The 16,107-nt window shown below is 38.4% G+C and overlaps 1 protein-coding gene and 1 long non-coding RNA gene across 3 annotated transcripts; both read left to right on the top strand.

The window, feature by feature from the left end:
- Window positions 1–5,651: 5,651 nt before the first annotated feature.
- LOC140161086 (uncharacterized) lies at window positions 5,652–9,592 on the top strand. The gene is made up of 4 exons (XR_011860071.1): window positions 5,652–5,784; window positions 7,548–7,650; window positions 8,272–8,427; window positions 9,334–9,592. It is a non-coding gene; the product is annotated as an uncharacterized lncRNA (long non-coding RNA).
- A 44-nt stretch (window positions 9,593–9,636) lies between these two features.
- On the top strand, window positions 9,637–16,107 carry LOC140161085 (uncharacterized). 2 transcript variants are annotated; one of them, XM_072184474.1, is made up of 5 exons: window positions 9,637–10,312; window positions 10,813–12,064; window positions 12,727–12,978; window positions 13,972–14,059; window positions 15,743–16,107. In XM_072184474.1, exons 3-5 carry the CDS (start codon window positions 12,827–12,829, stop codon window positions 15,974–15,976), a joined length of 474 nt encoding a protein of 157 aa, XP_072040575.1. In that variant the 5' UTR covers window positions 9,637–10,312; window positions 10,813–12,064; window positions 12,727–12,826; the 3' UTR covers window positions 15,977–16,107. The 2 variants fall into 2 exon arrangements, with proteins under 2 accessions (XP_072040575.1, XP_072040574.1); XM_072184473.1 differs by having other exon boundaries at window positions 10,813–12,978.

The following is a 16,107-nucleotide window of genomic DNA, read 5'->3' as shown; positions in this document are numbered from 1 at the left end:
ACATTTTCTAAAACGGTCTTTGTATTTTTTGTTGACAACATCTATGGCCCTCTCAAAAAAGGCACAGAATTTAGGTGACTGACGTTCAATTTAATTTTTTGAGCCCAGCTTGCATGTTTTTGTAACACTCCTGACACTTTGCTACAGTAACTGTATAGCCTCAAATATAAACATTTACAAATCACATTTTTGAAAGTAGTTTTTGTAATTTTTTGGTGACACTATCTATGGCTATCTCAAAAAGGGGCAAAAACATGAATTACATTAGTTCAATTTTATTATTGAACCTAAATTACTTACAATTGATTGTCAGGAGTGTAACATTTTGAGAAAATCTTGAAAACCATGTTTTTATGTACATATTTCTTGAATATGAAGGTCTTTATATCATGATTGCAGCAGTTTGGCCTCAGGAATATATTTTCAGGGCTAAAAGAACACAAACAGACTGGTAGTTTCTTCAGAAATTTGAATTATTGGCAATCAATTAATTCTGTGTAACACTCCTGACATTGCCTATTCAGATAGCTGTAGTAAACATGTTCAAGCAATTGCAAATATTTTTCTTGTTTTTGAGTTCCTATTGCAATCCACTAATAAAATAAAAAGTAATGTATGAATATTGCCACCTTGGTGTATGAAAACAAATGTTGTTTTGACTAAAAACAGACTGAAATAGATTATTAGTGTCATCATGACCTTACAATGCTACACAAGTGATTTTTGGAACATATTTTATTTTTCGCACCATGTAGTCTTCACATGTTCATAAGTAGACTATTAAGCAACTGATATGAAAGAATTTAGTACTTAATAATAGCTGACCCTTCACAAAATGCTATGAAAATCCATGCAAAACTTTTTTAACTTGTATATTTTTTACAGTGCATGATTAAAATACAAGTACCTCTTTTCTTGTCACGCTAACATGTAACACTCCTGACCATATGGGGAAGAATATTGGGCATATTATTTTTTACATGACAGCTATGACACAATCAATCAATCAGTCTTTATTTCATTCAAAATACAACAATACAATAACAGCTAAACAACACATTTGAATGAGGAGTTGCTCAGAAGGCCAAAAAGGCCTGAACAAGCACCCCCTTAACCTTAGCCTACGTTTCTTAATTTGTCTAATAAAATACAATTACATACATACAAACACCCCCCCCCCCCCACCCTCTTTCATACATTCATGTAGAACGAACTAAGCAGGAAAAAATGATGAATAAAGAACATGCAGAATATAAGTGTAAGACAAATTAGGATTTCATAACATATGCTCACGTATATCGCAAAAGAAAGCTGACATTTTGTGAATATAGTTTTAAAAGGGAGAAAAATAAAACTAAGTAAATCAAAACTAAGAGGTATTAAGTGTACATTTCCATGTGGACACTACAAATTGCTGTGGTTAAAGAGCCTATCATGACACACTTTTTGAAAGATGAATTTCTTAGCTGATCTTTTTCATTTGCACAGCAGGCATCAATAACCAAACGGTGCCATTATTTTTGACTTTACCCATATTTCCAAATTAAAGCTTTGGTCAAGTTCTTTGAGAATTTGAGCGATCGCCCGTTGTAATCAGCATTGTTTTACTTTGTTTACTTCTGAACTTCCATTGCTTCACACAGTGTCATGTCATGCTTCATCAATTTCTACTAGATTTCAATAGCAAACAGCCAGCACCAAGATGTCAACCTTACCTGAGAGATGTAGGCTACACTCATCGAATGTGTGTAATCAACAAAATTGCAGCGAAATTGTAGGCCTACATACATAACAATTCAATTAATTTTTATAATAATACAATTTTACATTAGGGGCTGTGCAATAATTATGTGTAGGCCTATACCCCCAGGATGGTGAATTCTCAAAAAGACATGCCAACAATGCTCCCCCCCCCCTGGCTGTGCAAAAAAATCTTTGCCCCCTCCCCCTTGATGGAGTGCAAAAAAACCTTTGCCGCCCCCCCCCCCCGCCCGCTTTTTGACATGCCATAAAATCTTTTTTGGGCGTACAGTCTATATAGAAATATAGAAACGGTGCCCAAAATATCTCTACCATAAATATCTTGCCCCCCCTCCCTTTGTACCTGCCAAAACTCGCTTGAACCCCTTTTCAACGAGTGCCAAAAATGCTTCCCCTCTCGGCCTGCCAAAAAATCTTTTCCCCCCTTAATTCACCATCACGGGGTACACATAATTATTACACCACCCCTTTGGCCTCAAGTATAAATATAAAGCTTACCATGCATCCCCCGTCTCAGTGTCTACAGGTATTTAAATTTTCGCGGTATTAAACATCACCATGGCATCACTGGCCATTTAGTAGGCCTATGCGAAACACGCTTGCGCACTGACACGACCTTGATGAATAGAGCTCAGCTGGTAGTCTCCACGGCAGCCAGTTTGGTTCCGCACCCTCCACACAACATGTTTGTGTGGAGGAGCGTAATCAAACAGGCTGCGTAGGAGACTCACTCAGCTGGAGGCACAGAGGTCGGTAAACATCTTTGGCTGGAGGAGACTAATTCATTCGCAAACAGAGGGGGGTTATGTGAATACTGATGCTGGATGGATGCACTCGCGATCGGTATAAAAATGCGTTTTGAGAAATTTTATTAATGTCATTTGTAAGTTGCAGTCCTCAGGGGGGATTTAGACTTCTCCGTAGTCCACTTGCCCATTGTGCATGGTCTACTCTTTTATTTGTGCATAGATTTTCACAGTGATCTTTTTAGTCACCGTACTGTTTGTTGGCTTCCCAGATTTTTAACTCGGGCTTTCGCGATTATTAAACTGATTCTAAAATCAGAACTGTTCAGTAGGCCTATTGAAGTGCCATTATAATATGTTGTATTCAATAAACCTACGTAGGCCTATACTTTACTGTTACTGTCACTAATTTAATTATATAAACTTTTTCATAACCAGTATTTACTAGTATTTTGATGTAATAAAATAATATCAGTATAATTTCGAGTTCAACTGAATGTGTTTATATAAAATGATCAAATAACATATTTTTATTTATCAAAAATCGACTAGTCTAGGGGGCATTGGGGGCAAAGTGAATTTATGGGAAAATTGAGTTTGATATGCTTTTCTATGGGATTGACCCATAATGTCCTGTCAAAAAGGGGGGCCCTGAAATTTTCGCGATGGAATTTTTTTTGCATCAGGCCCCCCCCCCCCCCAAAACAAGTGACATAGTGACTTTTATCCCCGGGGGCACTCCCATAAGTTGACATCATACGCCATGTGCCCATGAAATGACCCCGTTATTCTGGGCAAATCCTACACCCGACCCCGTTTTTTCAGTAGCCTACACTGAATGACCCCCTTTTTGAACAATTAGTCCTCAAAATTTCAATTTTGAGGACTATTTTGGATTGTTAATGATGAGAAATTTTGGGCGCTCCCATGATACAAAATCACCCCATTTTGACATTGCCAACACCGAATGACCCCTTTTTTCTGAAAATTTCTACACTGATAGACCCCCGGAGTTTCGTACGCTGGTGGGCACGTAGGCCTACGGGTAGGCCTACGTTACTTTCATACGAGTGCCCCCCCCCCCCCTCGGGCTTTTATCATTCTTGGCGTAATACTCATCCCAACCGGTTGCAGTTGGAATCATGTTTAAAGAGGTAGGCCTACTACATGAAAAATAATCACAGACATCAATAATTTGTGTAAATATTTAGTGGTGGCCAAATGTTGCATTCGCAGTAGGCCTACCGTAAAATGGGGTAACTTTGGACACTTTTCAGAGTTTTTAAATCACTGCTTCCAAACAAAACCAATTATATTTCTAATTAACTCTTTTTTATGACATTAGGGTTCCGTTCTACACCTTGAAGTTGAAAGATGTTTTAATAATTTCGTAAGGGTGGCCTAGGGGTTCAAAATAGCATGACCAAAGTTACCCCACATTTGGGGTATTGGTCAGGAAAAAAAATATAAAAAAATAGATCTTCGCTGTATATGGGCAAGTTATTGTTTTTTGTGACATTTGACCCCTGCAAAATTAATCAAGCACACATCCTTGCTCACAAATATCGATTTTATTTTTTTCTGAAAAAATGTAAAAATGCTCATTTTAGTAAAAATCCGATTTTTTCCTAAAATAATTTTGAGGAAATTCGACATGAGCGACTATTATTTCTTCCAAATATATTTCTTACCAAATTGACACCAAATATGACTAAAAACAATATTGCTGTACGAAAATATGACCATTTAAAAATATATATTTGACCAACCAAAGTTACCCCGCTCACCGAAGTTACCCCATTTTACGGTTCGGTACGTCATCGGATCTAGCTGTGAACTTGAACCCCTCTGTGACTGAATGGAATATCCAACTGACGTCAGAACCAGCAATCAGCTGGACTAAAAATTCGCGCGAATTTTTAAAGTCCATCTGATTGCGTATAGGACAGGATGTGTGCGAGATGCTCAGGATAAAAACTAACGGTAAGCTTAGTCCGAATAATCAGACCCAGAACAAATTATTAATTTCTGACATTATCGTGTAAGCTTATGATCAGCTTAATGATAGGGCCTATAACAGTAAAAATTGTTATTGTATTATAATTTGTTGGCAATACTCCCCGGCAATACTCACAACTTCACGCTGCAATTTTGTCAATCAATATTCGGATCGAGTTAGTGGGGATTATGCACTTTCAGTTTCCCACGCGTTTGAACGGGAATTGGATTGCGTACTTTTTCGATGTCTAGTGAGCAAATTTCTTCAATATTTTGAGAAAATGATGTCAAATTTTCTATTCTATATTGTTTGGTAATAATGTCTTTTGCCAATAGTATGTTTAAAGTTGTAATTTTATGTTTTTGATCGCAAAGATCGGATATTTTCGTTCCCGATTCGAATTAACAAAAATGGTCAACTTTCTGTTAATCTACAGAAGGTGTGAATTATCCTTTTTTTATAGGGCATATCCATATTTTGTTCTGAAATCCAACGTCCAAGTAATAAGGGGCTGTGCAATAATTATGAGTCCCCGGGGGGTAAATTTTCCAAACGGCTTGCCAAAATCGCCCCCCCTCTCTGGAAAAAATTAGGGGACATGTCCCTCTGCCTATGATTTGAATGCCACATGATTTAATTATAAAGACATACAGAGGCATAGGAGGGTGCCCCCAAAAAAAAAAAACCCATCTAGGGCCAAAAAGGTCCACTTTGCGGGTGTAGCAACTGAAAAAAAGTTTAGTTCCTTTTCAAATTTTGTCCATTTATGAGCATAGCGAGCAAAATAATGAGGTGCTATATGCCATTTTGTTGACGGATCCTTAAAGAAATGTGGATCACACAGATCTTGCCCACCAGTAACCTTGGCAACTCGGGAGTTGGCCACGCAGTTCTTAAGTCTATGAAAAGTGTTATCACTCAAGAGTTTCAACTGCCACTTTACTTTTCCAATCCCATTGAATTCTGTACAAAAGATGTTGTTTTAAAATTGTGTGTATTATTAGGGGCTGTGCAATAATTATGAGCCCTGGGGAGCGTGAAATTGGTGGTGGGGGTGGGGGAAGAAATTTTTGGCAATCCGAAGGGGGGAAGCAATTTTTGGCAAGCAGAGAGGGGGGGGGGCAAGCGATTGTTGGCACACATTCATGGGGCACCTTTTTAATGCATATTTTCCATCTTGCAGGTTATTGGTGAAGCAAGCATGGGATGGCAATGCTACCATGGTTACCACAATAAGGCATCTTCCACCTAATTTTAAAGAATGGTTACCGGTACCAGGTAAGCATTGTAATGACAAGATGCAGTTGATTTTCAGTTTACATGCACTACAATGGTGCAACTGAATCATGTCAAAGTTGTCATATTTCAGATGAATAGTACTTATAGTCCGGGTTTATATAGGGTTAATTAATCTAGGCCATGGAGGCATTTTAACAATACTCTCATCCCGGGACCCTCATTTTAGAAGAGAAAAGGTCATTGAACTTTGCGCAGAGGGTCAAGTTCAAAATTACTCAGAAACACACACCACCTGTTCCTCTGGTATACATGTATTAATAAGGATTCAGAATAAAAATTCCTTTAAAAAAGGAATTGTGCAAGGAACCGTGATGTGGTCCAGTTGGAGGATATATTTTCATAATTGATTGATGATAAATGTTGTGTTCATTAAGAAAATTAATGGAGTTGAGTGGTAAGTATGTGTTTCTTGCAATGGAATTGCTTCCATATTTGAAGAGCTTTGCATCATTCTTTGTTAATAGTTGGTAGGATTATAATGTGATGTTGAATTTTCGCAAAAAACCTGTTAAAGGCCCATTCAGTGATTTGCTAATCCGGACGATCGTAAAAAATCATCAAAAAATTCAGATTTTGGTACCTTTGTCATTGTCATAGATGTGCTAACATAGCCTTCTAGTGGTTCAGCAGAAAGCCGTGTATTTAAGACAAAATAAGGCATTTTACATGAATCTGTAATTTAATTATATACTGACAGTATATAATTACTACATTCATTTGATTGGGGCTTCAACTTTGTCAATTTCTTTGTGTTTTAAGCAATTTATAAACAATTCTATAACACTTTCGCTGGGAACACTGGACTTTCATATTGAAGGATAAAAAGTTTTGGGTTCGTGAAAAGGGGGCGGTGTAGTTGAAAGTTTTTGAACCTGAAAAATATATCCCCCCTTAACATATTTCTGAATTTGATGACGAAGCAATGTACATACATTGCATTGAATGTATGGAGCATGGAGCAGGTATATAAACCGTCTCCAATTGTAAAAAGCTGTAACTCACACATACGATGGGTGTAAAAGCAATGGTGCTATTTTGGAAAATGATATGTGCAATTAAATTGTTTTAACTATGTATTTCCTCAACAGGTATTTTAATGCTTTAAAAATTATATTTGTAGTTTTGATGTCCCAGGTATTTTGTTTGACCCCCCCCCCTTACACCCTATCACAAACCTACAGTAAGCCAAAAAATTAAGGTACCAGTTGTGTGACCGACCTGTAGGCTATATCCTAAATAAAGACAAATGTGTCAAAATTAAAACAAGCAGCCGATGCCTGTATATATAAGAGCTCTGATTTAAGACCTTATTTGTTGAAATTGGTTGAATTAAAGAAACGGTAGTCCAAAACCTGATGAAGATACGAAATAAAAAGTTGCACTTTTGTGTTCTAATCAATGAAAGCACAACGCTAGTTTTTCGTGCTAATCAATGAAAGCACAGCGCTAGTTTTCTTGTTCGTGAACACTTTGTGTACAAATCAATACTGACATGCGATGTGGCAAACTGCAACTTTTAAATCAGCATCTTCCTTGGGGGTTTGGATCGTTGCGTCTTTATTTTTTAAACAATGTCAACGAATGAGGTCTTAAATTCGAACTAAAACTAAAAGATGCAGCTATTGGCTGTTGGTTCCAATTATTACATATCTGCCTTTGTTTAGGATATACAGGGGGTGAACGTAACTGGTACCTTAATTTTTTGGCTTACTGTATAACAATACACATTTTCCATCTTGCAGGTTGCATGTTATTGGTGAAGCAAGCATGGGATGGCATGGTTACCAACTTACCATGATAGGCATCTTCCACCAAATTTTAGCGAATGGTTACCACGGTTACCAGGTAAGCATTGTAACCATGGTAATGACGTTTATAAATGATTTTATTTTGTGATCAATTTTATAATTAGCATTACAAGTTGGTATGTCATAGATGCGTCAAAGCAGTGTTATTGTCACTGCATTTATAAAGGGAAGGAAACGGGACAGGCATTCGAGGACATTTATCACTGACAATGATATATTATATTAACTTTTAATATAATACCTCTAAGAAGAGGTGGTATTAATTGCACAGGTATTTTTAATATTGGGGGGGGGGGCCAAAATTTTTGGCCCGTGCTCCGGAACGTGAAACGCTGAAGCGGGTGGGTGCAGGAAGGGGTGTCCCCCTTGCAGGAAGCTTTTGAAATTCATACATTTTTACATGAATTCTACATTACATTTTGAATTATATACCTAAAATTATGAATATACCTTATACCTTATAATTTTATCCTCAGATTATTGGGGGAGGGGTCCTAGCTACTTGGGCCCCCTCACCAAAATTATTGAGACCCCCCCGGTTCCGGAGCCACTGGTTATTACGACTTGAGGGGTTCTTGCAGAACTTGGATTGATAATATTTGTTGTTCAAAATGTATGATTTCAATAATGATTTGACACTTTAAACTTTACATTTCAGAAGATCAGTGCATGCAGTTTAATATATCAGTTATGGAATGGATGACAATATAATGGTACTATATGACAGGAGGCGACCACTTGGGGACAATAGTATGTAAAAACTTAAATGGCACAGAAAGTGGATTTTAAATAAAGCAAATTTAACTAGAGTTTGGTAAGTAATTGATTTCCTGTCAAAATCTAGAAATTGAAAAAAAATCTTGAATAAGCTTTTAATTATGTGCTCATGTTTGTTTTGTTTCATTGTCATGTGTTTCCTGCTTCCTAAGGCCTTCTTGATTCTATGTTTGTTTGTTTGTTTAAACGGTCGATCCTTGTGGAGACACGCTTGGGTCCTGATGGGACCAGGCTCAAACAAAATGCTCAAGCCAGGCTAAAAAGCCTATATAAGCATGCTGGCCTGTATGGAAAGAGAAGAGAGAAAAAGATTTGACAAGACAAGAACAAGGAAAAGAAGGCCATGTGTCTTGTATCTCTGACCTCTCTTGCAGACATAAATTCCTGTCCGGCCGATTGAACTGTAGAATTGCAACCAATTGTACAGTACAACTGCTATTGTATATCACCAAGACAGTACTGCCGGCGAAAGGTGCCCTTCCCCATCCGGGGTGTCTCCCCATCCCAGGGTGACTCCCAAGATCTAGCTGGCTTCCCTCGTCTCAGGTGGCTCCCGAGATAGATTGAGCTGGCTTCCTCCTCCCAGCTTGCATGTCTCAGGTGGCTCCCGAGATTTAGCTGGTTTCCTCCCTCCCGGCTTCATCGATCTTGGGGTGGCTCCTGAGATCGAGCTGGCTCCCTCCCTGTGTTTGTCTGTACTGTATATGTGTATGTTTGTCTTTCTTGTCTTGTTTGTGCACTTTGTGGTCTTTGTCTGTTTTATGTTTATGTGTTTTGTTTCATGTCATGTTTTTATGTATGCTTTGTGTTTGTGTCTATCTTGTTTTGTTCATGTTGTGTTCAAGTGCAGGGTATAGGGAAGTGGCAGGGGGGAGAGGGTGCGCATAGCTGTATTATTTTATGTACTAACATTTCTATTCTGTTTTTTTTTTCTGTGTTTCAGATGGCTTTGTGGAGACGGGAATTGGAGTTACGACAGAAGAGGAGGCAATAAATGGTCAGTATTTTGCTTTCTGTATGTTTTTGTATGTGTTTGTGTTGTCCCTGAGGAGAAGGATGAAGAGGAGGATGAGGAGTGAAGGAGGATGAGGAAGTGAAGGAGGATGAGGAGTGAAGGAGGATGATGAAGTGAAGGAGGATGATGAAGTGAAGGAGGATAGCCGGAGCATTTTACTTGAATTGCTGAGTATGAAGCCCGCTCCATGTCGACTTCCTGAGCTTTTTCTTTTCCTGCATAATGTGTAGATAACATCCTTGCTGTTCATCATGCTTGTAAGAAATACTGAAGTGAGTAGATCTATTTATTGAACGGGAGTTCAGTGTCTGGTATCTAGTTAGGCTAGGGTTAGAGATAGGTTTAGGGCCAAGAGATAGGGTTAGATGTGGGGTTAGGGCTAGGGTTAGAGGTAGGGGAGGGTTAGAACTAGGATTAGGGCCAGGGTTGGGGTTAGGTTAGAGGTGCCAGCCTGCATTTTTGCATCAGTACATAGAACCTACTCATGAGAAGCATTTAGTTCAAACAAGGTGAGCAGTATGAGTGTTGTTTTCGTGCTGTGCTTGCCTGGATTGTCTTTTGTTTGTCTTCAGAAAGTGGGTGTAATGCTTGGTGATTGGAGCATTCTGTTACTGTTTTCATTGCATTTTTACTGACACTTTTTTTTTGCTTGTAAGTGATTTTTATTCTGCCAGGTCATGGATTTGCTAAATCAGTGAAGTTTACTTACCGACTGCCTAGTGCCTATGTATCATTAATGTCAATGAACGAGAAACAAACAGTGATGAGCTGAACAGCAAAGACCACTAACCAGGACCATTCAAGAAAAGTAGTTGGAATGGCCACATACTTCAGGATGAGCACTTAGGAAGAATCACTTAACATCTAACCCACTGGGTCACCGTAAAAGACAGGACACCACTACCAGGTATAGGTAACTTACAGCACTGACAAAACCCCAAATTTCATTAATTTTCCCGAAAAAGGACTCTTTCTTGATAATTTTACTTCATAAAATGACAAAACATTCCACATTTTTTACATCAATAGCATGGGTACAATTTTACTGCACATGAATAGTTTTAGTATCATTATTATTGTCCTTTATTTGTAGAATTGTTTTGCACCTACAATAAGAGGTCAAAAAAAGTTTTAAAAAGTTTTTGAACATTAAAAATGTATCTTCCCACCCCTCATCAACATCGTTTCTGAATTTGATGAGAAAGCAATGGTGCTATTTTGGAAAATTACAACTCATGTGCAATGAAATTGTGTTTTAAAATGCTAATAACTATGTATTTCCTCAGCAGGTATTTTAATGTTTTAAAAATTATATTTGTAGTTTTGATGTACCAGGTATTTTGTTTGACCCCCCCCCCCATACAGCCTATCACAAACCTATAACAATACACATTTTCCATCTTGCAGGTTATTGGTGAAGCAACCATAATACCATGATAGGCATCTTCCACCAAATGTTTGAGGATAATGGTTACCAGATAAGTATTGTAACGACAAAAGATTTATAAATGATTTTATTTTGTGATCAATTTTATATTAGCAAGTTGATAAATTTGTGTCAGTGATGTGTCAAAGCAAAGTGTTGTCACTACATTAATAAAGGGAAGGAAACGACAGGAATTTGAGGAAATTTGACACTTTAAACTTAACATTTCAGAAGATCAATGCATGCAGTTTAATATATTAGTTATGGAATGGATGACAATGGTGATCGAATGGTACTATATGACAGGAGGCGACCACTTGGGGACAATTATAGTGAAGGGTTCCAAGTATGTAAAAACATAAATGGCACAGAAAATGGATTTTAAATTAAAGCAAATTTAATTAGAGTTTGGTAAGTAATTGATTTGCTGTTTTGCAGTCAAAATCTTAAAAATTGAAAAAAATCTTGAATAAGCTTTTAATTATGTGCTCATGTTTGTTCTGTTTCATTGTCATGTATTTCCTGCTGCGCTTCCTAACTCCTTCCTGATTCTATGTGTCTTGTTTGTCTCTGACCTCTCTTGCAGACATAAATTCCTGTCCGGCCGATTGAACTGTAGAATTGCAACCAATTGTACAGTACAAATGCTATTGTATATCACCAAGACAGTACTGCCGGCGAAAGGTGCCCCTTCCCCATCCCGGGGTGTCTCCCCATCCCAGGGTGACTCCCCAAGATCTAGCCGGCTTCCTCGTCTCGGGTGGCTCCCGAGATAGATTGAGCCGGCTTCCTCCCTAGCCCTCCCAGCTTGCATGTCTCGGGTGGCTCCCGAGATTTAGCTGGTTTCCTCCCTCCCGGCTTCATCGATCTTGGGGTGGCTCCTGAGATCGAGCTGGCTCCCTCCCTGTGTTTGTCTGTACTGTCTATGTGTATGTTTGTCTTTCTTGTCTTGTTTGTGCACTTTGTGGTCTTTGTCTGTTTTATGTTTATGTGTTTTGTTTCATGTCATGTTTTTATGTATGCTTTGTGTATGTTTGTGTCTATCTTGTTTTGTTCATGTTGTGTTCAAGTGCAGGGTATAGGGAAGTGGCAGGGGGGAGAGGGTGCGCATAGCTGTATTATTTTATGTACTAACATTTCTATTCTTTTTTTTTTCTGTGTTTCAGATGGCTTTGTGGAGACAGGAATTGGAGTTTCGACAGAAGAGGAGGCAATAAATGCCCGGAATAAATGGTCAGTATTTTGCTTTCTGTATGTTTTTTTATGTGTTTGTGTTGTCCCTGAGGAGAAGGATGAAGAGGAGTGGAGGAGGATGAGGAGTGAAGGAGGATGAGGAAGTGAAGGAGGATGAGGAGTGAAGGATGATGATGAAGTGAAGGAGGATAGCAGGAGCATTTTACTTGAATTGCTGAGTATGAAGCCCACTCCATGTCGACTTCCTGAGCTTTTTAAGCCTGCATAATGCGTTGATAATAATCCTTGCTGTTCATCATGCTTGTAAGAAATACTGAAGTGAGTAGATCTATTTATTGAACGGGAGTTCAGTGTCTGGTATCTAGTTAGGCTAGGGTTAGAGATAGGTTTAGGGCCAAGAGATAGGGTTAGATGTGGGGTTAGGGCTAGGGTTAGAGGTAGGGGAGGGTTAGAACTAGGATTAGGGCCAGGGTTGGGGTTAGGTTAGAGGTACCAGCCTGCATTTTTGCATCAGTACATAGAACCTACTCATGAGAAGCATTTAGTTCAAACAAGGTGAGCAGTATGAGTGTTGTTTTCGTGTTATGCTTGCCTGGATTGTCTTTTGTTTGTCTTCAGAAAGTGGGTCTAATGCTTGGTGATTGGAGCATTCTGTTCCTGTTTCCATTGCATTTTTACTGACACTTTTTTTTGCTTGTAAGTGATTTTATTCTGTTAGGTCATGGATTTGCTAAATCAGTGAAGTTTAGTTACCGACTGCCTATGTATCGTCAATGTCATTGAACGAGTACGGTAACAGTGATGAGCTGTACAGCAAAGACCACTAACCAGGACCATTCAAGAAAAGTAGTTGGATTGGCCACATACTTCAGGATGAGCCCTCAGGACGAATCATTTAACATCTATGCCTTCAACTCAACCCATTGGTTCACCGGACAGGACACCACTACCAGGTAAGTACTTACAGCACTTACAACCCCCAAATTTAATTAATTTGCCCTAAAAAGACTCTTTCTTACCACTCTCGGATAATTTTACCCTGAAAATTTTCCTATGATCCATCAACCTTAAACCCTGGCTCTGCTATTGCGGCGTCAAATGTGGGATTATGAATACTTGTTCTATTTCAAATTTGAATCTTATGAGAAAGCAACTGCAACACTATATGTGACCGTACAGCACGAATGAGCCGTAAATGTCCTCAATTGTATTCTGAGTTACAGTGTAAAATGGGCATGAAGGTCGTATTCATAGGTACCTCAATTGGGTGCTACGTGTACCTCATTTAATGAGATACACGTAGCACCAAATTGAAATACCTAGGAATATGACCTTCATTCCCATTTTACACTGTAACTCAGAATACAATTGAGGACATTTACGGCTCATTCGTGCTGTATGGTCACATATTGGAAAGCATTTTCAGAAAATTGAAAGTGCACTTCATGCAACGCATGTACAATCAAATCTATTTTAAAATGTTACTAATACGGGGCTGTGCAATAATTATGAGCCCTGGGTGAGGGTAAAATTACGGGGGGGAACTTTTTGGCAAGCCGAAAGGGGGGGAGCAATTTTGGAAAGCCGAAAGGGGGGGAAGCAATTTTGGCAAGCCGAGAGAGGGGGGGGGCAAGCGATTTTTGGCACGCATTCACTGGGCGCCTTTTAATAAAACGCTCTAAAAAGGCTTAGGAAACGCTTAAATATGCAAATTTTCAACATACATCTAGACCATTTAAAGTTTGGCATGTTCAAGGGGGGGGGGGGGGCAAGCGATTTTTGGCGAGCCGTTTGGAAATGTTACCCACCGGGGGGGCTGATAATTATTGCACAGCCCCTAATGTATTTCACCAGCAGGGATTTTAATGTTAATTTATATTCATAGTTTGTATTATGAGTACAATTTATCACTGATGTATAATAATTACCTATTTTCCTTCTTGCAGGTTATTCGTCCAGCAAGCATGGGATGGATGGCAATGGTGCCATGGTTACCGTGATAGGCATTTTAGGAATTTACAGAATGATTACCAGGTAAGCATCACCTATAAGTAAATACCGTAAATTTTCGCCTAATGGCGTACTTGGGCTCCTTTGGTAAATTTCATGTGCTATAGGCAAAATATGTAATTCTCGTACCTTTTGCGTATTGCTGAGTCGGCATACTTTTCGTGCAACAACACAATCACTTGACCTTGGACCGTGATTGGCTAATTCTAAAAAATGTGCTTGCTCTGTAAGCGTGTGGTATAGTGTGGTACGCTTGACGCAATTATCTGTGCGTACCCAAGTTGGCTCTCATGATCGAGAATTATATATTTTGCCTATAATAGAGAGCTCCCTCCTCTGAAATTCAAACAAGAATTAAGGTTCTGTGTCCTTATTTGCTGGTGGGAAGTTGTACATGAGGGCACTTGTACCTAAAGTTCCACTTATGTCAAGGGACCCCATACACTAGTGGAAGTTTTGCATGAGAAAACGGACATTTTGATGAGAAACGGCCAAAATGGTTAAAATTTAATTTTCTCATTCTTTTGGATGAGAAAATAATGTTTATTTTGAGCTCAGCGGTGATTAGCAATTCTCACCAGTTTTAATAAGACAATAATGATTGACACACACACCAGGAAGTTTCTCATCCAAAAGAATGAGAAAATTTAAATTCTAGCCATTCATGAAAATGTACGTTTTCTCATCCAAAACTTCCACTAGTGATAGTGTCATTAGGCGAATCTTTACGATATAGGGAGTTAACTCAGTATGACTCACAGCACTGAAACCTCAAATTTCATGCCGAGAATTTACCCTGACGTCTTAACAAGGATTCCCTATTATCACTCTCTTAGATAATTTTACCCATCATAACTTTAATATTTTCCTATAAGTTCTGTTACCTATTGTGATGTGCATTGTTAATATTCCCGTTTATATTGTATGCATGTTGTGTATGTCTTCATTCTTGCCGAGGGTTATGTGATCAAGGTAAATGTTCTGTGTGTTGTCACATTCTTTGTATTTTGTGTGCTTGGTGACCACATTTGGATCCACATAAGGGAACAAATGATGTCCTAAAAACTAAGTGTGAAATGTTGACAATTCAAAACTGGAAAATCAACTTTGACTGATATTTTTACTAGTTTTTATACAAATTTGGATAATGGCCTGAGATTTCGGTCCTAGCAGGATCTTTATCAAAGGCAAAGTGATCAGAATGTTGACCCCCTAACTAAATGACTGTCGTTTAAATGACGTCAAAGAACTGTTGGTTCATTCCCTAAATAACTAGTGGGTTGTCTCATCCAAAGTGACCACATGACTGAAATTTTGCACACAAAATACACTCCTCAAAGTAAAGGTTCAAAAAATTTCATCCAGATTATCTTGACCATACTTGTACCTAATCGAAGTATCTTTTTATATTATGTGGCCTTGTCCATGCTCTACTAAACACTGTAAAAAGTCTTGTCATGACAGTTAAAACATTTTAAAAATATTGAATGAATTTTTTTGATCATTTAATTACTTTGAGGAGTGTATGTCTTAATATAATATAATATTATGATTGAACAAGTGTTCATCAAGTATTGACAAAGGCAACAGTGTTTGCTGAAACATTCACAAGTCAGTGCATTTTTTTGGATCAGATACAACGATTATTGTTTACTGAGTTTAATATTATGTCCTTTTAGTTAACTGCTTGTTTACTTTCTTTTTCAGTGTTTTGGTATCCGTTGTGCCTGGTCCATCTCTAGTTCAACCATGCACCCACCTATCACAGCAAAACCTACCAAATGTTCCAAGCAAACAAGGACTCCTTCAAAAACATCCAAGAACAATATCCCCATGGAACAATGGAAGTACCATATTCAACATCAGAACAGGGAAACATTTGAAAAAATGATAGCAGTATCCAGTCACGCTTTTTTAGCCTGGCTTGAGCATTTTGTTTGAGCCTGGTCCCATCAGGACCCAAGTGTGTCTCCACAAGGAGCGACCTTCAGCAATTAGAATAACTTGCATGATTAAATAACTTCACATGCAATTCTGTGAACAATACTGCTGAGATATATAAATACAGGCTG

Source organism: Amphiura filiformis, chromosome 9, assembly GCF_039555335.1.
Source record: "Amphiura filiformis chromosome 9, Afil_fr2py, whole genome shotgun sequence".
Lineage (NCBI taxonomy): Eukaryota > Metazoa > Echinodermata > Ophiuroidea > Amphilepidida > Amphiuridae > Amphiura > Amphiura filiformis.
Note: the sequence above shows the minus strand (reverse complement) of the source record. Positions and strands in the feature narration are given on the sequence as shown.

What these genes read in the sequence shown, in the direction of transcription:
- LOC140161085 (XM_072184474.1), top strand. Translation starts at nt 12,827, where the DNA reads ATGAGCTGTACAGCAAAGACCACTAACCAGGACCATTCAAGAAAAGTA. An exon ending in GGACAGGACACCACTACCAG is followed by an intron (nt 12,979 to 13,971) that starts GTAAGTACTTAC and finishes TCCTTCTTGCAG; the next exon opens with GTTATTCGTCCAGCAAGCAT. An exon ending in ATTTACAGAATGATTACCAG is followed by an intron (nt 14,060 to 15,742) that starts GTAAGCATCACC and finishes TTTCTTTTTCAG; the next exon opens with TGTTTTGGTATCCGTTGTGC.